The 21606-nt window shown below is 50.4% G+C and overlaps 1 protein-coding gene across 1 annotated transcript in view; it reads right to left on the bottom strand.

The window, feature by feature from the left end:
* The window catches only part of SEC14L5 (SEC14 like lipid binding 5), a 33280-nt gene that overhangs the window by 7907 nt on the left and 3767 nt on the right, over window positions 1-21606 (bottom strand). The window contains exons 3-10 of the mRNA XM_061152784.1: window positions 11673-11822; window positions 11068-11199; window positions 9933-10061; window positions 8649-8841; window positions 4806-4918; window positions 3450-3639; window positions 1546-1634; window positions 1377-1447 (exon numbers count right to left, since the gene is read on the bottom strand). Of these exons, the coding sequence (XP_061008767.1) occupies window positions 1377-1447; window positions 1546-1634; window positions 3450-3639; window positions 4806-4918; window positions 8649-8841; window positions 9933-10061; window positions 11068-11199; window positions 11673-11822 (1067 nt within the window). The remainder of the gene's footprint in view (window positions 1-1376; window positions 1448-1545; window positions 1635-3449; window positions 3640-4805; window positions 4919-8648; window positions 8842-9932; window positions 10062-11067; window positions 11200-11672; window positions 11823-21606) is intronic.

Here is a 21606-nt window from a genome sequence, read left to right as displayed (position 1 = left end):
GGAGGCCACATGGCACTGGGGTTCTCAGCACGCACACCAAGGCTGGAGTGCCCAGATTCAAGTGCCTGAGGGCTGAGTGATGTGGGCAGAGTCCTCATCAGGATGTCAGCGATGTGTTACTAATAATTGTTGAAAAGAGGTGTCTGCGTGCTAAGTCACTTCAGTGGTGTCCGATTCTTTGCGACCCCGTGGACTGTAGCCCGCCAGGCTCCTCTGTCCATGGGGATTCTCCAGACAAGAAAACTAGAGTGGGTTGCCATGCCCTCCTCCAGGGGATCTTCCCAACCCAGGGATTGAACCCAGGTCTCCCGCATTGCAGGCAGATTCTTTACCATCTGAGCCACCAGGGAAGCTGTATCACATCTGGTGCTGGTGCTGGTTTAGTCGCTCAGTCGTATCCAACTCTTATGACCCCCATGGACTGTAGCCCGCCAGGCTCTTTCCCTGGGATTCTCCAGGCAAGAATACTGGAGTAGGTTGCCACTTCCTTTTCCAGGGGATCTTTCCCACCCAGGAAGGGTCTCCCGCATTGCAGGCAGATCCTTTACTGACTAGCTGCGAGGAAATCCCTGGTATCCCCTCTTAAGTCATTCTTTTTGATAAGCCACGAGGAAACCCTAGGGCCTCCCAGGTGGCACTGGTGGTAAAGTACCAATGCAGCAGATACAAGAGACATGGGTTCGATCCCTGGGTTGAGAAGATCGCCTGGAGGAGGGCATGGCAAGCCACTCCAGTAGTCTCGCCTGGAAGATTCCATGGACAGAGGAGCCTGGTGGGCTACAGTCCATAGGGTCACAAAGAGTCGGACTTGACGGAGGCAATTTAGCATGCACGCAAGAAAACCCTAGGAAGTGTTTACAGAAGAGGAAGCCCCAGCTCAGAAAGGTTAAGTGCCTTTGGGGGTGACACCCCTGTGAGGACTGGTGTGGGGGAACTCCACTCAGGAATAGGAGTTTGGGGCAGCCAGAGGGGGCGGTGGGTCACTGGATGAGCCCCAACACCTGCAAGGTCCACCTGCCTGGGAGATGGCGAGGGTGGATCTTGGGGGTGGGAGAGCCGATCTCAAAAAGCCAGGAGGCTGCGTGACACAGGCAGAAAACCCATGAGCCGGAACCAGCCGGAACCAAGTTCCAAGCCCAGCTCCGCCCCACCCCCGCTCAGCAGCCTTGGATGACGTCACCATGCTGAGCCTAGGTTCTCCCCTCCATAAAGAACAAGGACACCTTGCCTCATCAGGGTTGCTGTAAGAATTAGGGGAGGGCATCTCTGTGAAGTGTCTAGCAGGCTGCCCGGCCTGGCATCCATGCACAGTGAAGCTTGGCTGTTTTTACTGTTTGCGGGGGCGTGCCCCCACCACCCCAGGCCCAGGTTCTTGCCTGATGGGACGGCCAAACTGTTTTGTGTTCCCTTCACACCGCTTCTGTCCTTCTTCATTGACGGAAAGAATCTAGAAGGCAGAGAAGGGGCTGGCGGACGTTTTCTTGGCTGCTCCGGCCACGGGCAACCCCGGGGTGGGGGCTCCCGGGAGCAGGGACCCTGACTCACGTGCTTCAGCAGCACCTCCTCCCCCACGGCCTTCATCAAGCCCTTGGTGTCCATGTGGCCCAGACGCAGGATGTACAGTGGGCGGCCGTCTTTAGGGTGGGGGGAGGGAGGAGGGGACAAATGGGAGAAAGAATTACATAATGCTTAGGATACATTATGCTATATGTGCATGGTCAATCACTCAGTCACATATTGTATATATATATAACACACTATATATATTGTGAAAGTCGCTCAGTCGTGTCCGACTCTTTACTGTCCCATGGACTGTAGCCCGCCAGGCTCCTCTGTCCATGGAATTCTCCAGGCCATAAAAATGGAGTGGGTAGTCACTCCCTTCTCCAGGGGATCTTCCCAAGCCAGGGATCGAACCCAGATCTCCTGCATTGCAGGCAGATTCTTTACCATCCGTCTGTGCCACCAGGGAAGCCCATATATAACATACTATATGTACTGTATATATATGTTAAGTTTAATATTTTATACATATTATATACATACAATCAATTCTTATTATTTGCAGTAGTTAATTTCTATAAAGTCACCTCGAATACTAAATCAGGAAACACAGAACCACTTCACTGGGCGAGACAGGAGGTTAAGTTCCTGCCAGCCTCTGGCCATGACATTTTTGTCAGTTGACCAGTATTAACTTTGTTTTGAGTGTGTTTCTATTTGAGGACATCTTGTTTGTGTTGTTGATTCATTAGTAATTCGTGCCTGAAAGGAGCTTATCAAACATAAATTTTCTCCATAAGGCACATCACAGCCTTCTTGCACTTAGGAGCATAGCACTTTCCCGTGACTCAAAATCAACACACAAAAAAAGCACAAAATGCAAAAAAACAAAAGAAAGTAATGGCACTAAATAGACTGCAGAAAGGAGACTCATTTATATTAGGAGCTGAACCAAGGAGACAGAAGGACACTTGTTTGGCCTCAGGTGGGAAGGGACGCACTCTTTTGGTCACTCCGTCCATGAAGGACAGTGAAAGCATCTTGAGCATTGATTTGTGGGTTAAAAGTAAATTTTAATGAGCAGGCAAATTCACACATACAGAATCCATGAAGAACAAAGATCGACTATATATTGAAAGCAAGTGTGCCAACCAGTTTTTCAGGAGACTCGAGCACTTGCCCTGATCAATACATATGAATTTTTAATATTTTAATTTTGAACAAGGACGTTGAAAAGTGTAACAGGTGCTGGCTTCAATGGCACTTTCACTTTGAAAAACTCAGAGATGATATTTGTAGTGGGTTGCCCCAAAATTCATGTCCATCCACAACCTCAGGATGTATCCTTGTGCGGAAATAGGTTCTTTGCTGACATGATTAGTTAAGGATCTCAAGATGAAGCCATGCTGGATCAGCTTGGGCCCAGGAGAGAGAACAGCGAGATACTGAGTGGGGGGAGGTTGTGTGAAGACAGAGGCAGAGAATGGGGGGGCGGGGAATGTGACCCCAAGCCGAGGAATGCCTGGAGCCACCAGATGCCAGAAGAGGCAGGAAGGATCCTTCCCTAGATCCTTCAGAGGGACCACTGTCATGCTGACACCTTGATTTTAGATTTCTTGCCCCCAGAACAATGAGAGGATGGATTTCTATTCTTTCAGCCACCCAGTTTGAGGTCATTTGGTATGGCAGCCCCAGGACACTAACGCAGTATTCTGCAGACAATAAGTAATGATGGGCTGCCCCTGCCCCTGGGAGAACCATCTCATCTCAAGCCCAAATGTCTACCCCAGCTCCACCTTCACATTGGCTGTCATCTCAAAGGCATCTCCAGATGCCCAGCAGAACCAAAAGGGAAAATAACAAGCTGCTAAAAGAAGAGGAGCATTCAAAGCGCATTCAGTGGTGACCCCAGCGTGCCCTCCCCGTCATGCAGGTAAGGGACGCACCTATGTCATGGTAGTGCCAGCCCCCGGCGTAGAACTCCTCCAGGAGGGCGGGGGGTCGCCAGGTCTCTAGGAGGAGGTCCACCTGGTGCCGCTCTCGCCAGCTCAAGGACTGGCACAGCATCTCGCGGGCCCGGTCCAGGTGGAAGTCTCGAGCCCGCAGGAAGCGAAGGATGTGTTCATCTTTGGGGATCTGAGGGGAGAGGGAGAAGAACGCCCTTAGCAAGGTATTCACTAAACTGAGATTGTCACTTGTAATTCAGCCCTGTGTGTGTGTGTGTGTGTGTGTGTGTGCACACACATGCACATGTGCACTAATATTATGCCCATTTTACAGATGAGAAAACAAGCTCCCAACCCAACACTAAAGTAATTCCCTTGTCTGCCTGCCCAGTAGGGGGAGGTGAGGAAGGGCGAGCAACTCATAATGAGGCTGGAAGCTCTTATTCAACAGAGCTGAAGGTCAGGACCTACACACATGGTGGACCATGATGTTGGAGGCTTAGAGTCTAAAGACAACTTTCACGTGCAGTCAAAAATCAACCCTCCCAAGCCATTAAATCTCTTGGTGGAGGGCTTCCCTGGTGGCTCAGTGGTGAAGAATTCCCCTACCAGTGCAGGAGACATGGGTTCAATCCCCGATCCGGGGAGATCTCACGTGCCACAGGGCAGCTGAGCCGGTGCTCCACAACTACTGAGCCTGTGCTCCAGAGCTCAGGAGCCACAACTACTGAAGCCCTGAGCCGAACTACTGAAGTCCACGTGCCCCAGAGCCCGCGCTCCGTGGCAAGAGAGGCCCCCGCAATGAGAGGCACGCACATTGCAGCTAGAGAGTAGCCCCTGCTCGCCTCAACTAGAGAAAAGTCCATGCAGCAACAAAGACCCCGAACAGCCAAAAGAAAATAAATAAATAAAACTTTAAAACAAATTGTTAGGATGGTAAATTAAAAAAAAAAAAATTCTCTTAGAAAAGAACAGTATGCATGGTTTTGTAAACGTAGGGCTACAGAGCAGTGACTGGGCTCCCCAGGGGACACTGGCAAGGTCTGGAGCCACTTTTTGTTTTCACAACTGGGGGAGAAGAGCCCCTGTCCTCTCGTGGGTGAAGGCCAGGAATGCTGCTCGACACCCTGTGTACACAGCCCCCCATAAAGAGCTGTCCGGCCTCAAACGTCAACCGTGCCAAGACTGGGAAACACTACTATCAGTGCTACGTACAGAAGGCATGAGACAGGATATAATAAAAAGAAGGTGAGATAGAAGTGTCCGGCATTGCTAATCACCCAGCCTTGCGTACCTGGCCCATCCTGCCCACCCCGTGCCCAAGGCTGAGAGGCTGCAGCCCCGGCCCCCACCCACCTTGCCTTTGTGGGTCTCCTGCAGCCAGCGTCTCAGCTGGACCAGGCAGCTCTCCTGCATGGGCGTGAGATGGCCCAGGCACCTCTCAATGTAGTCCACGTCCAGCTTGTCCCCTGGAGGAGAAGAGGGGGTTCAGAACAAGCAGGAGACGCTGCACTGCCTACCCTTTCTGGAACCCTCACCTCACTGGCCAATTTAGAATCTGAAACGTAGTTCCAAGTGTAGGGCAGTCCTTTCACCAAAGAGCCGCTGGTCTTCAGATCTTCTAGAGTTTCCAACCCATTTGCAAGGCGATCTGAAAACTCAGGCCGGGGCTGGATCTCACCGTGGTGACTGATATGCCCCTTTGACTCTCAGAAATCAAGATCACTCCTACCCTCTGGGAATGTCAGTTGGTGCAGCCACTATGGAAAACAGTGTGGAGGTTCCCCAGGAGACTCAGTATAGAGTCACGATGTGATCCAGCAATCCCACTCCTGGGCATACACACAGACAGAACTCTAATTAAAAAAGATACATGCACCCCAGTGTTCATTGCAGCAGTATTCACAATAGCCAAGACATGGAAACAAACCTAAATGTCCACCGACAGATGAATGGATAAAGAAGATGTGGTAAATACACACATACAACGGAGTATTACTCAGCCATTAAAAAACAACAAAACGATACCATTTACAGCAACAGGGATGCAACTAGAGAATATCATACTAAGTCAAATAAATCAGAAAGAGAAAGACAAGGGCTTCCCCAGTGGCTCAGGGGTAAAGAATCACTTGCAATGCAGGAGCTGCAGGAGACGAGGGTTCTATCCCTGTGTCAGGGATGTCTCCTGGGGGAGGATTATGGTAACCCACGCTAGTAAAAAAAAAAAAAAAAGAAAGAAAGAAAGACAAATAAAATATGGTATCACTTGTATGTGGAATCTAAAATGTGGCACAAATTAACCTATCTGCAAAACAGAAACAGAGGTAGAGAACAGACTTACGGTTGCCAGAGGGGAGAGAGGGAGGAAGAGGGATGGACTGAAAATTTGCGGTTAGCAGATATGAACTATAATATTTATTTTTGTATTTGTTTTATTTAGGCCATACCATGTGGGATATTGGGCTTCCCTGGTAGCTCAACTGGTGAAGAATCTGCCTGCAATGCAGGAGACCTGGGTTTGATCCCAGGGTTGAGAAGATCCCCTGGAGAAGGGAATGGCTACCCACTCCAGTATTCTTGCCTGGAGAATTCCAGGGCAGAGGAGCCTGGAAGGCTACAGTCCATAGGGTCGCAAAGAGTCAGACACAACTGAGCAATGTTCACCTTCATGTGGGATCTTAGTTCCCCGAACAGGGATGGAACCCACATCCCCTGCACAGGAAGGCAGATTCTTAACCACTGGACCACCAGGGAAGTCCCACTGTCATCCGCTCTTAACTGCTGGGGTGGCAGATGCTGGCATGGTGAGGCATATGGGCATCCTCGGCCCTCAGCACTGGGTGGAGATGGTCCATAAAGCACCGGCTCCGTGGGCACAGCCCCTTCTCCACGTGTGGAGGGCACAGTCAGAAAACAAACAGAATGACTGCACACCCAGAAGCAGGACCCAGCATTTCCCCCAGAACAAAAAGAGCTCAGGGCTGGTGGTCATGACAACCGCGCCAGTAGGCACCTGGGTAAACGGATGCTGCAAGGGGAACCACCCAGACTCTGCAACCCCTCAGAGTGGTCAGAAGTGGAGATGCTGCAGATGGGGAGAGGGCAAGGCGGGGATGAGAGAGGAAACACAGATGAGGCAAGACACCAGCTTCCTTCCGGCCTCCAGGAGGATGTGAGGCCCTTTCTCCTGAGCACAAAGGCTCAGCATAGAGAGTGTGGAAGGGGCAGGACCCTGCCTCCCACCAGCCATCCTGAGAACCAGCTCTGCTGGTGGACAGCACAGACAGGAAGGGGCAGAAGAAGTGCAGGTATTGTGTACATTTTTTAAAATATTTTAAAAGCACATGTACAACAGCAGCTAGTTAGGGCACACAGCTGGTGCAGAATAAATACTGGTTGAATGAATGAATTTTGTTGTCCCTAAACACAGCCCCCCAGATATATTTTTGGTTACATGATATATCTCTGCATCAGGCAAGCCCTTACAGTTCAATGGCCCCAAAGAGAAAACAATCATTGTGAGCATTAGTGCATACAGTTAAAACTGGATTCATGGGGCATGTGCAATTTTGTGTCCCAGGTATTTTCCTTTAACAAATTATTGTGAATGTTTTCCAGGTCAATAAAAGCCAGAAATATGACAAAGGGCTAATTGCTTTAATATGCAAAGAGTTCTCACAAAACAATAAGAAATTGATGAGAAAATAGGAAAATGGATATAGAACAAAAAAAAGAAATTCAGACACAAAAAAAAAGAAGAAGAAGAAAGGAAAGAAAAAACAGTCACCAAACATGAAAAAATAAAATGTGACCTCACTCATAAATAAGAAGTGGTCACTAATTCACCAGTGGTCAGTCTGCCTTTCAGAAGTTTAAAGCATTTACTAATAGTCTTGGGGTAGCTGGGGTGAAGTCAGGAACAGATGCAGCTACTCATTTATAGTGGAAACATTGACTAGCACAACTTCTTGCAGGCCTAATTGGTAAATGTACCAAAATTTTAGTTGCCTATAATATTTGACTCAGCAAATCAACTTTTAAAATTATATGCTATATACATGCTCATGCAAATATTTTTTAAAACCTTAAGCACAAAGAGGTACCACATTATTTGTATTTAAAATTAGAATGGAGAGATTTCCCTGGCAGTTCAGTTACAACTCCATGCTTGGGGCTTCTCTGGTAGCTCAGAGGCTCAAAGAATTGCCTGCCGATGCAGGAGATACAGGTTTGATCCCCAGGCTGGAAAGATCCCACAAGTCTTGGAGCAACTGAGCCCATAGACCACAACAACTGATGTGAGCTCTAGAGCCTGTGCTCCACAACAAGAGAAGCCACCGCAGCGAGAAGCCCGTGCCCCACAAATAGAGAGTAGCCCCCACTTGCTACGACTAGAGAAAAGCCCGGGAAGCAACGAAGACCCAGCACAGCCAAGACAAAAAAATAAAACAAAGACTCTGTGCTTCCGCTGCAGGGGGCATGGGTTCACTCCCCGGTCAGGAACACATGCTACATGGTTCCATGGTGTGGTGTGGGGGGGTGGGGGGGTAGTGCAAATAAAAATTAATAAATAAAATTTAAAAATAAAAAGGAATGGAAACAATCTACATGCCCATCAATACAAGACTAAATAAATTAATTAAAATAATAAATAACCCATGTTTATTAACAAATCATGGTGCAACCACACCACAAAATACTGCAAAGTACAACAACACATGCACTGATCCAAAAAGTTGTTCCAGCAACATTAGTAAATTTTTTAAAAAAGCAAATTATCAAGTGGAATGTATATACACTCTCATTTGATCAATGTAAGTTCCACATGTGTGTGTGTGTATAAAAAGTGTGTGTGTGTATTATGTATGTATATGTGCCTAGATAGTCTCAGGAGAGGAAAGGAGTCTTACTTCCTACTTCACATCTGAACAGTTTGAATTTTTTCTATCACGATCATGCATTACTCCTTTAATTTAGAATGCTAATAAAACCCGAGGAAAGGGCAGATCAGCCCATTCCTGATGCAGAAACGAGCCAGTCCTGGAGCAGAGAGAGGGCAAAGCAGCTGAGGGAGAGAGGAAGCTGAGCCTGACCCCAAGAGGACCCCTGGCCACCCTCCCCACCCCAGCCCCTCCCAGGAATAAGCAGGCCCACCGTGGCTCCCAGGGCAGACCTGGCCGGCTGCCTGAGACCTACCGTCAGTACTGACTGACTCAGGAGCCGGGTCCTGGGCACTGCTGGGCCCACAGACCTCCAGTGAGCTGGGATCCCTCTGCCCAGCCTGGGAGAGGGCGTCTTCCTCTCGGGCGAGGGCAGGCGTCCACCGGGGAATGTGAGAGGTGCCCTGGGAGATGAGCTCGTTCAGGTAATGCTCGATCACCTCCTTTCCCTGGAAGCCAGAGACACATCAGTATTGCGGAGGCGGGCCTGGGCGTCGCCCATCACTGGCTCCCACCCCAGCCCGATATATGGCTACAGAGCAGTTGAAATCAGCAGGTCCAAGTGGAGAAGTGCTGGGCATGCTACATACACACCAATTTCTAAGGCTTGGACCCAAATGAAGAAAGTGTAATAGCCCACAAGTAAGTTTTATATTTGTATATTTTATATTTTAAAGTATTTATATGTTAAATGTTATATATTGACTTCCCTGGTGGCTCAGACTAAAGTGTTTGCCTACAATGCAGGAGCTCTGGGTTCAATCCCTGGGTCGTGAAGATCTCTTGGAGAAGGAAATGGCAACCCATTCCAATCCTATGGACAGAGGAGCCTGGTAGGCTACAATCCGTGGGGTCACAAAGAGTCGGACACAACTGAGTGACTTCACTTTCACTTTCATTATATATTTATTATACATGTTTATAAATATATTTTTAATATTATAAAATACTGTATATTTCATATTTTTATTTGTCTACCTGATGCTAAGAGCCATCTCATTGGAAAAGACCTGATGCTGGGATAGATTGAGGGCAGGAGGAGAAGGGGGTGGCAGAGGATGAGATGGTTAGATAGCATCACCGACTCAATGTTCATGAATATGAGCAAACTCTGGGAGATAGCGGAGGGCAGAGGAGCCTGGTGTACTGCAGTCCACGGGGTTAAAAATGAGTTGGACACAACTTAGCGATTGAATAAGTTTTCTGTTGAAAACATGTGAATAGAAATATAACTTAAGTAAAATGAAGTTCACCTGTTTCGCTGCACTAACAAGCCTCTAGTCAGTGATGGTCTGAGATCTTTAAACCAAGCACCACACAAAGTCCCTCTGCAGAGCCCAGGAGCATCGGGACAATGACTCCGGTTCCCTGTGCTGGAGCAGGTGCTTTCCACGTGATATGACTTGATTAGAATAGCCATTCTACAGATGAGGACACTCAGGTTGAGGAAGGATAAGGGTCTCAGGGTTGCAGATCAGAGTCTGCAGGCTCCAAGGTCTGTGTACCTTCCTCCCCATGACCAAGGGAACCCACCTCTTACCCTCTTGACGTTGGCTGTGTACTGCCTCATGGCGATCTTCTCCAAGGCGCTTTCAAAGCCAAAGAATGACCGGATGTCAAGTGAGGCAGATTGCTCAAAGCAAGTCCAGTCTTCATTCTCAGGGTGGACCTGAAAAGCCAGGCAGGGGCGGCAACACAGGCTCAGTGTGGGGGATGACATGCCCTCTCGGGGGGCTCTCGGTGACCTGGACCTAGCCAGAGCGGGCAGTGGGCAGCATGTCACAGCCTGGCCAGGGGTACCAGCAGTACCTGGCCAGGGTCACAGCAGTACCAGGGGGCTCTGTCCAGAGAACAATGCGAGGTCTAAACCTTAGAGAAGACGGCCTTCTCAGGAGGGACCTGAAGAAAGTGAGTCCGAAGTTCTAGTCCCTTAAAAATTATACATACACAATGATGAACTTCCCTGGTGGTCCAGTGGTTGGGAATCCGCCTGCCAATGCAGGGGATGTGGGTTTGATCCCTGGTCTGGGAGGATTTTACTCGACACTGGGCATCTAAGCCTGTGCACCACAACTACTGAGCCCGTGGACCCTAGAGCTTATGCTCTGCAACAAGAGAAGCCACTGCAGGGAGAAGCCTGGACACTAGAGAGTAGCCCCTGCTTGCCGCAACTAGAGAAAAAGACCCAGCACAACCAAAAAGTAAGTAAAAAATAAAATAGATTTTTAACAAAGTATGCATATGTGATATATTTAAATAAATATTTAATATATCATAAATTATGCATAAATACTATATTTTAAAATGTATTTGTTGTGAAAGTGTTAGCCATTCAGTCATACCAACTCTGTGACCCCATGGGCTGTCCATGGAATTCTCCAAGAATACCGGAACAGGTAAGCCATTCCCTTCTCCAGGAGGATCTTTCCCACCCAGGGAAGGAACCCGGGTCTCCTGCATTGCAGGCGGATTCTTTACCGTTTGAGCCACCAGGGAAGCCCCACATATAACAATATATGTTTTTATTTCAGCTGTGTCTGTGAACTGCAGGTGTCAGGAGCTCCTGCATCCTCTCTGACATCTCCCTGGGAGGGCGGGAGCCGCCAGGATCTCACCGACCTCTGGGCTCAGCCCGGTGTGTGGGATCCAATCCCGGCGGCCAGCCCCTGGCTCACCCTGTAGCTGCAGTTCTCCTTGACCACCACGCGGTTGGCGAAGGTCTCGTTGTGCGCTTCGATGAGGAGCGTCCTCTCCTTCCTGTTCAAGACGTTTCTTTGCACGAAGACCACGTGCTCCACGCCTGCGATCTGCAGGAAAGAGACAGCAGGGTGTGCAGGCTGGCGTGAGGTGAGGGCTGGGGGCACGAGTGCCGAGGACTGTCACCCCCGGACCCCGGGAAATCCCGGGGTCTCGCCCTGACCACCAGCCCAGCCCGGATCCCTGGAACTCTGAATTCGGGGAATCCCTGGACTTGTGGCCCCTTGGTCCCCTGCCCGGCGCCAGTCCACCCGCCGGGACCCCTGACTCCAACCCCTTCCCCCCACCTCCCGGACCCTGGGACTCGCTGTTGGCCCTAGTTCTCCGGACAATACCCAGCCTCAGCCCAGCGCCCCCGGCCCTCCTCTCCCCTGGACCCGGGAGGCCCCCAGTCCAGAACCCGCTCCAAGCACTGACACACGCGTGTCCCCACGCCTGAACCCCGCCCCCTGTCCCAGGTCCCCGCCTGCCAGCCCCTCCCCCGCGGAGCCCCCGGTTCTCCAGGGACCCCCTCCGCGCCCACCTTGCGCAGCAGCCGCGGGGCCTCCACGCGCAGCCGGCAGCTCCGCTCCACCACGTGCACCGCGCCGTCGGCGCTGCGGGACTCGCGCAGGACCTCGCTGCCCAGGAAGACCGGGATCTGCGGGCAGGTGGGGAAGCGCTTCTCGTAGGCCTGGGGGCGGAGGGGCGGGGGCCAGGTGAGCGCCAAGGGGGCCAGGGGCGGCCAGAACACCTCCTCCCTCCCCCCTAAACCTGGCTGGGTCCTTGTCTCAATTCCAGGACGAGTCATCCAGAGAGGAGAAGGGTGTCTCCCCTGGGGAAAGAGCGGTGACCACGGACCGTATTACCGCAACTCTGGTCTTAACCTCTGTTCTGGGGCAGGGACACAGGCGTGCCTGAGCCCTGACTTGGCAAATCACATTTTGACTCTATGTGTGAAATGAAATATTTTCAGCCCTACAGCTCTCCGGGGGAAGCAAGCCTTTTCCAAATGCAAATATCTGAGCCCAGGTGAAACAAAGCCAGCTCTCTGGAAGACATCAGGTACTTCCTCCCTGTTGAGCAGCTGGGCAGAGGAGAGGAGGCCTTCCTCCACACTGGCCACCCCTTACCTTAAACAAGGGATCAAGAAATTCGTATGTGAACAATAAAGAAAGCAGGATTGGTCCCAGATAGCTAGACACATATGAAAGAAATTATTTCAGCAAGCCCGGACTCTTGCATCTTCCTATACATAGAAGATCGCTAAATTTCTCCATGTGAGAGATTTAGCTTTTCTTAAATTAAAAGTCGTCTTTTAATATTCAGATTACCTACCCCTTGCTACAAACTTGTATATAGCCTGGCTCCTCCCTTGCCTCCTGGGGGTCAGCTCTCTCTGGGTCACCTGAGATGCTGTCTCTGGGACTCCAGTCCTAACATTCCCACCAAATAAAACCTAACTCTCAACTTTGGCTCAGGTCCTAACATTCCCACCGAATATAACCTCTCAACTTTTAGGTTACAGGTGTTGTTTTTTTTTTTTTCCCCAGTTGTACGTTTGAGTTTTTGCCCTCTGACGTGGGCTAGTTTGGGGCATTTTAAAAGAAAGCATGTTTCAGGGGGGAAACAAAAGATGACAAAACCAACACTCCTTCACAATTTAAAAAACAAACAAGACTCAACAAAGTAGGAATAGAAGGGAACTTGCCCAATCTGATAAAGGGCACATACAAAAACCCCAGCTAACATCATGCTCAGTGGGGAAAGGCTGACACTTTCCCCTAAGATCAATTTGAACTGTGGTGCTGGAGAAGACTCTTGAAAGTCCCTTGGACAGCAAGGACCAGTCCATCCTAAGGAAAATCAGTCCTGAATATTCATTGGAAGGACTGATGCTGAAGCTGAAACTCCAATACTTTAGCCACCTGATGTGAAGAACTGACTCACTGGAAAAGACTCTGATGCTGGAAAAGATTGAAAGTGAGAGAAGGGGACGACAGAGGATGAGATGGTTGGATGGCATCACTGAATGGATATGAGTTTGAGTAAGCTCTGGGAGTTGGCGATGGACAGGGAGGCCTGCCTGGCATGCTGCAGTCCATGGGGTCACAAAGAGTTGGACAACTGAACTGAACTTCCCCTAAGATCAGGAACTAGGCAGGGATGCCTGCTTTGGCTGCCCGCATGTAGCCCTCTCCTGGGGGTTCTAACCAGGGTGGTTAGGCAAGTGAAAAAAATAAAAAGTCTCTAGATTGGAGGATGAGAGGCCAGTTCCCCAAAATGCCAGGGTCAGAGCCAAAGCGGGAATCAGGGGCGGGGGTGGGAAGTGGGGGCGTGCCAGCATCGGTGGCTGACAGTATTCAAGCAGGGTTTGCTCCAAGAGCCTGTCACAGCCACGTGTCCCGGAATCAGGATCAAAGTGAGCTCCAAAAATAGGCGTGAGCTCCAAAAATAGTGCTGGCATCTGAGGACACACACCTCCTCCCCATCCCTGGGGGAGGTGGCACCACCCCGCTCAGAAGGGCAGAAGCGGGGGAGGGGCAAGGAAGTAACGCCTGGTGTCACTCAAGGTCCCACGAGGCCAGCCTAGCGCATCCTGCACCAGGGTCAGGAGGTCAGGGCTGCCTCCATGTCTAGAGGCTGGTTGCTTTGTGCAAACACACCAGGGTCAGAATAATTCTCCTTGGGGAAAAATGAACAGTGGGGTTCCTGGGGTTCTGGACTCAGAGGGCTGGCAAGGGAGGCCCCCTGAGAACGGTCTCCTTGCTACACATCTCAGGCCACCTTGGACCCTCTCTCAGAGGAAGGCATTGTGGACTTCCCTGGTGGTCCAGTGGTAAAGAATCTGCCTTGCAATACAGGGGACAGGGGTTCAATCCCTGGTCCGGGGCGATTCCACGTGCAGCGGGGGAAGTAAGCCCCACGCAGCACAACTACTGAGCCCGCACTCTAAAGCCTGTGCTCCACAAGAGAAGCCACGACCAGAGAGGTTTCCCTCACTCGCCACACCTAGAGAAAGCCCATGGGCAGCAACAAAGACCCAGCGCAGCCAAAAATAAGTAAAGAATTAAATTAACCAACAACAAAAAAGGAAGGCGTTTCTCCACTGAGGACGGTGCTGCTTTAAGTAGAACTTGGCGTGGGGTCCAGCACCTAGTTTGAAGCCCAGCTCCACCCGCTCCCAGAGGAGAGGCAGGTCCGTCTTTTCTCTAAGCCAGTTTCATCACCTAGAAACTGGGCACAGACCAGATTGAGTATCTCATGCAGAGCCTGGCACAGAGTAGGCACCTAGGATTTTTATTCTCCAGGCAACAGGACTCAAATTGTATAACTCAGGTTTTCAAGCACCAAAAACAACTCCCCCCCACCCCAGGCCCTTCTGGGCAGGGGGAGCCAGAGGGACTGGGGTCGGCCCCACCTCTGTGATGGGCAGAGGGATGCTGACTTTTTTTTTTTCAATTATATGGAGGGAAAGGTGCATGTGTCAGAACTAGTCAGGCTCAGTTTGGGTTTCTGCTTCCCTGGTGGCTCAGACGATAAAGCATCTGCCTGCAATGTGGGAGACCCACGTTCGATTCCTGGGTCGGGAAGATCCCCTGGAGAAGGGAATTGCAACCCACTCCAGTACTCTTGCCTGGAAAATTCCATGGACAGAGGAGACTGGTAGGTACACGGTAAACCTAGATTTGAATCCTAGGCTGGCCCAGCCCCTACTCCCTCAGGAACCTCTTGCTTAGCAGTTTGGAAACAGCCCAGGGGTTGCAGACTTGCCAATGGCCCGAACAGCTCCAAGGAAGGGGAGCAGGGAGAGGAATGACAGGCTGTGAGCTCAGTGCAAGCGGCCAGCCCAGCGTCATCGACTTCCTGTCTTAACAGACCTCTTGTTGGAAGAGCCCTGCCTGGGGCCCCCAGATAACGCAGGGGCTGATCCAAGCAGTAGACGGGCCCTTGGCCACAACTCCCCTTGACTGTGAGGAGGAAGGCACTTCTGTTATGGTGCCACCCCCCATGCACTGGGAGGACCCCAGAACCTAGGGAAGGCAGGAGGCCCTGAAATAAGGAGTCTGTCCCAGTGCCAGTTTAGAGTCTAAGGCTGTCAGCCAGAGATTCCCTGGGGTTGTGAAGGCTGGTGTTGGACACCACTGTTACAGTGACATTTAAGGAGGGCTGACTGCACCTCTGTGTCCTCATGACATCCTGTTGGGATGGAGACTAGTATTCCCCCATTTTACAGATGAGCAAGTTGAGGCTCGAGAAGGCAGAGTGACCTGACTCTGACATCACAGGACCGGTAAGTGGAGGGGCTAGAGTGCAGGCCCCACTGACCCAGACCCCAGCCCTGAACTGCCTCATCCTGCCTCTCAGAGGATGTTGGCTATGTCACAAACGTCAGTGGTTTGGGAATCCTGAGTCCTGGTGGACCTCTTCCTCTGGCAGTTCGCAGGGTCTTACAGGACCATCCCTGGGTGGAGACCAGTTCACACAGCTAGTTTCATCCTTGCCCGAGAGCCTCGGGCGCTGACCGCTGTCCCCACAGTGAGGCCTGAGCTTCTCCCTGCCAGTAAGTGCATGGGGTTGCCTCCGCAGGGACACAGAAGGGGCAGTAGAAGGATTTGGTTTCAGCTCTTCTGCCAAGTGGCTGGAGAGGGACCCTCACACCTGCCCGCTCAGAAAGGAAGCTGGTCCAAGGCCCAGAACCCACCAGGACAGGGACAGAAGCTGGGGCAGGCAGAGGCTGCCCATCCTGCCAAAATTTACATCGGCACACTCAGCACATGGACGTGGGAGCTTGGATTCCTCACTGGACTCATCCACCTCTGGGCTGGGTAAACTTAGAGTATGTGTATGACTGCATCAGGTCTTAGTTTCAGCGGGTGGGCTTAATTTCCCCAGGTCATGTGGGATCTTAGTTCCCCAACCATGGATCAAACCCATCCCCTGCCTTGGAAGGCAGATTCTTAACCACTGAACCGCCAGGGAAGTCCCAGGGCTGAGTGACCCTTGAGCATGGCATTTCCTGTCTCTCCCTGTGCGCTCAGTCCTCCAGTTGTGCCCGACTCTCTGTGACCCCATGGACTCTGGCCCGCCAGGTTCCTCTGTCCATGGGATTCTCCAGGCAAGAATCCTGGAGTGGGTTGCCATTTCCTCCTCCAGAGGATCCTCCCTACCCATGATCGAACCCGGGTCTCCTGCATTGCAGACAGATTCTTTAGCACCTAAGCCACCAGAACAGTCCCATTTCTCTCTGAGGCTCAACTCTAAAGGGGAGTGTCGTGAAACCGCCCATGAGTGCTGGGTTGTGCCAGTTTCCTATCTCACAGCCGCTGAAGGAAAAAGTCGTCGGCCCTGAATCCTTAATGCTCGCCACAATGCCTAGCACACAGTCCGCACTCAGTAGACATTACACAATGAGTGAGTGAACGACAGTGTAGCTTAGCCATGAAGGGCAGGGACTCTGGGCTTGGGTCCGAAGCTCCACTCTGCCTCTGAACAGCTCTGTGACCTTGAACAACCCCAGCTCTCAGTTCTTCCTTCCTTCATTTGATAAAAGGAGAAAAAGAAAAGTGGTATAGCTTCCTGAGTGGACAGGGGAATAAAGGGAATCCGTTTTGGTAAACTGTTGAGAACAGGGCCTGGCGCATGGTTCGTTCTACAGAAGAATTTGTTCAATAAATTTAAATTTTAAAAAAGAGTGAGAGTCTATAAAATACAGAGAAACTATTTCTGCTAATCACTTGACAGCTGCTCCCTCCTCCCATCCCTTCTTCCTTCCTGCTCTTCCTCATGAAAATTCAAAGGAAGCTGGAACGCTGCTTACCCCAAACCTTCCAGAGTAGGGAAAGAATACGCAAACCACACCCACGTATTCTAGCCTGAATCCTCACCTTTCCTTTCCTGCTGCAGGCTGGACTCAGACACCAAGCACGTGACCATCGCACAAAGTGTGCTCCTCAGGGGACTTCCTCATCCACCCCCAGCTTCCCCTGCAAGCCTGGGAGACCCCAGGACCAAGGTATTAATCCTCTCAGCTCCCCGCTACTTTTATAAAATTGTGGTGTGCCTCATACTATAAAATGCACCCTTTTAAAGTGTACAGTTCAGTGGATTTTATTAGAACATTCACAAAGTCGTGCAAAGATTAGCACTGTCTAATACAAGAATGTTTCATCACCCCCAGGAGAAACCCCACACCTGGACTTCCCTGGTGGCACAGTGGCTAGAAGTCTGCCTGCCAGCGCACAGGACGTGGGTTTGATCCCTGGTCGGGGAAGATGTCACAGGCCATGGAGCAACCAAGCCCAAGCACCACAACGACTGTGCCCATGTGCTCCTGTAGCCTGTGCTCTGTGACAAGGGACGTCACCGCAAAGGGTAGCCTCCGCTCGCTGCACCTGGAGAAGGCCTGTGCACGGTGACAAAGACCCAGCACAACTGAAACATAAGTTCATTAATTAAAAGCAAGAAACCCCACACCCATCACAGTCACTCCCTGCCCAGGCAACCACTAATCCACTTTTTTTTAAAAGATCATTTTTTATGTAGACTATTTCATTTTTCGAATTTGTCACAATATTGTTCCTGTTTCACATTTTGGTTTTTTGGCCATGAGGCATGTGGGATCTCGGCTCCCCAGTCAGGGATGGACCCTCACCCCCTGCACTGGAAGGCCAAGTCCTAACCACCGGACCACCAGGGAAGTCCCCTAAATCCACTTCCTGTCTCTTTGGATTTGCCTTTTCTGGACATTTCACGTGAATGGAATCATAAAATACATGATATTTTGTATCTGGCTTCTTTCACTGAGCATCAAGTTCTCGAGGTTCATCCATGTTGTAGCCTGTGTCTGTGCTTTATTCCTTTTCATGGCTGCATAATATTCCATTGCGTGGCACTCCCTGCTCCTGGCGGAGTTGCTCAGAGTTGCTGAAGGAGCCATCAGACACCCGATGGCGGCAGTGTCTTCTCAGCTGATGAAGGGAAGCAGGCATGGGAGAATCAGGGTGACATCATCCTGAGTCTTTTGAAATGATTGCTGTAATTAATCTATAGAAACAGTTATATCCAGATGGCCCTGTAGCTGAGCAACCTGCTGCTATTCCGGTTGAGGTCAGCTCAGGAGACAAAATGATGGAGACAGAGGATCAGAAGGACCCTGCAGGGGGCGAGAGTGGGATGTGGAGAAGTAGCGGGGACAAAGCCCTGGGTTTAGAGCCGGCCCATGCTCCCTGCCAGCGGGGTGACCTCAACTTAACCTAAGACTCAGTCTCTCCAGGAAAAAAAAGAGGATGATGATGATAATGACAATGCTATCAACTTTGTGAGGGTTGCTGAGAAGACTAAAGGGAGACACGGTATGTAAGGCAGGTAGCACAGTGCCAGACACATTTTTCTTAAATGAGCAACGGTAAACCAACAGGGACAAGATTTTATATTTGTACAACCATGTTCACAACATTTATTCACAATAGCCAAAAAGTGGAGACAACCCAAATGTCCATTGATGAAGGAATGATTAAACAAACCATGGTCCAGCCATATGGGGGGAATATTATGCAGCCATTAAAAAGAATGACATATTGACACAGGCTAAAACATGGATGAACCTTGAAAACATAATGCTCAGTGGAAGAAGCCAGTCACCAAAGAACAAATGCTATTTGATTACACTTATATGAGATTCCTAGAGTCATTCCTAGATTCATTGAGACAGAAAGTAGAACTGTGTTTGCTGGGACCGGGGGTGGGGCAAATGGGGAGTTAGTGTTTAATGAGAACAGAGTTTCAGTTTGGGAGGATGAAAAAGTTGTGGCCATGATGGGTGCCCAACAATGTAACTGCACTTAATGCCACTGAACTGTATCCCTGAAAATGGTAAATTTTGTGTAATGTATATTTTACCACAATTTTTAGGAAAAAGAAGCCAGCTGATGGATGGTTTCTAGCCCTGCCAGATCAGGATTTGCAATGGGGTTTCAGGTCTTTGTTTATTTGTTTATCATCAGCATCTCTGTCTCTAGGTTTTTCCTTCCCCACTGGATTTCCCAGTGGCCTCATATGTACCACACCTGGGACCCTGTAGATAAGCAGCCAATATTTGCTGAAGGAGGGAGGGAAGGGAGGAAGAAGGGAGGGAAAGAGGGGAGGAGAGGAGGGAGGGAGGGAAATGAGAAATGAAGGAAGGATGGCAGGAAGGAAGGGAGGGGCAGTCTCAGGGGAAGGAAACAGGAAGTTGGCCCATCCTCACAGACGCATACCTAGAAGAGGGTGAGCAGACCAGGCCCCCATCTTGGCAAGATGTGGGCTTCTGTCCACACAGGGACATGTAGCACTAGGTCAGCATGGTGATGGGAGGGAAACGCTGTTTTAGATTTTCCAAGTGTCTCAGGAATGCACCTGGCCTTGGTCACTTCTGCTCCCCGCCCCATCCCCTACCAAACCCCCAGCCCACCCTCTCACCTCCGGGATGAAAACCCCTCCTCCGACCCACTTTCCACACCTTCCCAAATCTCCCAACGTCCTTGAAGGGACGAACTGAACCCTGTGGGTTCACAGAAGCCCAACTAAGCCGCCTTCATTTCTTCAGAGAGACAAGTTCTGTCCCAGAGGCCTTGGCACAGAGGGGCAGGCAGGCTGCCCATCTCCACCCCTCACCGCAAAGTGTGGCTGACTTACAAGGCCTCTGGCTGCTGACCAACGGGCCCTTCTCCGTGTTCCTGAGTGCATGCGTGCTCAGCCACGTCAGTGGTGTCCCACACTTTGCAACCCTATGGACCGTAGCCCTCCAGGCTCCTCTGTCCATGGAATTCTCCAGGCAAGAATACTGGACTGGGTTGCCATGTCCTCTCTCAGAGGATCTTCCTGACCCAGGGATAGAACCCACGTCTCCTGTGGCTCCTGCATTGCAGGTGGATTCTTTACCGCTGAGCCACCAGGAAAGCCCCTATGTGTTCCTACAATGCCCTATTCTTTCTTCCCCGCTACAAATCTTGCTACCTGGTATTGCCTGGAATGACTCTCTCTCATACACACACACACACACACACACACACACACATACACACACACTGCAAGCTCTGTGAGGGCAGGAAGGGATCCTGTCAGGAGAACCAAGTCAAGACAATGAGAACAAGACAGACAAGGTCTCCGTCTTTCTGAAGCCTAATGAAAAAGACCCATATAAACAAACAAGCAAATTCCATGTAAACAAGTAGGCAAGCAAATTAACAGAATAATGATGCATTTTAGAAAAAGTGCTAAAAATGACACTGTTTTGTAGCCCTGGCACCTGGTACAATGCTTGGCATACTATAGAAACTCAATAAATATTTGTGGAATGCATTCACGTGTGAATTAATGCATGCATTCACAAATGAATGAGGGCCGAAAGCTGATCTGAGGACCCCCTGAAATCTGAAGATGACTTTGTAGTGGATCAGCTCCATTCTCCCAGCCCCAGTAGGAGCCGGTCAGGGCCCTGGAAGCAGTCCAGGGTGGAAAATGTTGCTTCCCTTAATCTGTTAGCAACGGGATCAGATGACAGGCTCCAGGGAACTAATTTAAACACATTTAAATAAGGCCCCTGCTGCTTTATTAAAACTACATCCCTAACAATGATTTCAACTGCAACTGTCTGTTGACCTGGGCTGCGAGGATCTACCTTCAGTAGCTACTTCTTATTAATAACCCATTTGCTAAATTACAGGCTGTTTATCAATACAAAAGTCCAGGTCTTTAATATTTTAACACAATTGCCACTGACAGCCCTCACCTCTATAACCCTTCCTCCTCAGGATCAGCCAGCCTATTGTCCAGGAAATTCTACTCCATGCCCTCTTCCTTCTTAAGGTTTGCAGAATCTGAGATGACCTGAAGTCACAGGGCTTTGAACCCCACAGGGACCCCTGGGCAGTGGACAGACAAGAGGCATACAGGTCACTTCTGAATCCGCCTCAGCCACGGGCACACAGATGTTTACTGAACATCAGAGTCAGAATCTGGAATATCTGACTGTGTGCCCAGGCTATGGGGTCGTGCGCGCATGCGTGCTAAGTCGCCTCAGTCGTGTCTGACTCTGGGCGACCCTATGGACTGCAGCCCGCCAGGCTCCTCTGTCCATGGGATTCTCCAGGTCAAGAATACTGGGGTGGGTTGCCGTGCCCTCCTCCAGGGGGTTTTCCCAACCCAGGGGTCAAACCCGGGTCTCTCTTGTCTCCTGCATTGGCAGGCGGGTTCTTTACCGCTAGTGCCACCTGGGAAGCCCCTCTGAGGAGCGGGGGACTTCATTACTTCCATTTCACAGGTGAGAACCCAGAGCCAGGGGCCAGCCTGGAGAATCTGACTCGTAACCTCCGCCCATTCAGGAGAGCCCAGAGGAGCTGGAAATCATTCAGTACTGGCTATAGGCTGACCAGAGAGTGATCATTCAGTGATCATTCAGTACTGGCTATAGGCTGACCAGAGAGTGATCTTCAGAG

Source organism: Dama dama, chromosome 10 (assembly GCF_033118175.1).
Source record: "Dama dama isolate Ldn47 chromosome 10, ASM3311817v1, whole genome shotgun sequence".
In the NCBI taxonomy this organism is placed as follows: Eukaryota; Metazoa; Chordata; class Mammalia; order Artiodactyla; family Cervidae; genus Dama; species Dama dama.
Note: the sequence above shows the minus strand (reverse complement) of the source record. Positions and strands in the feature narration are given on the sequence as shown.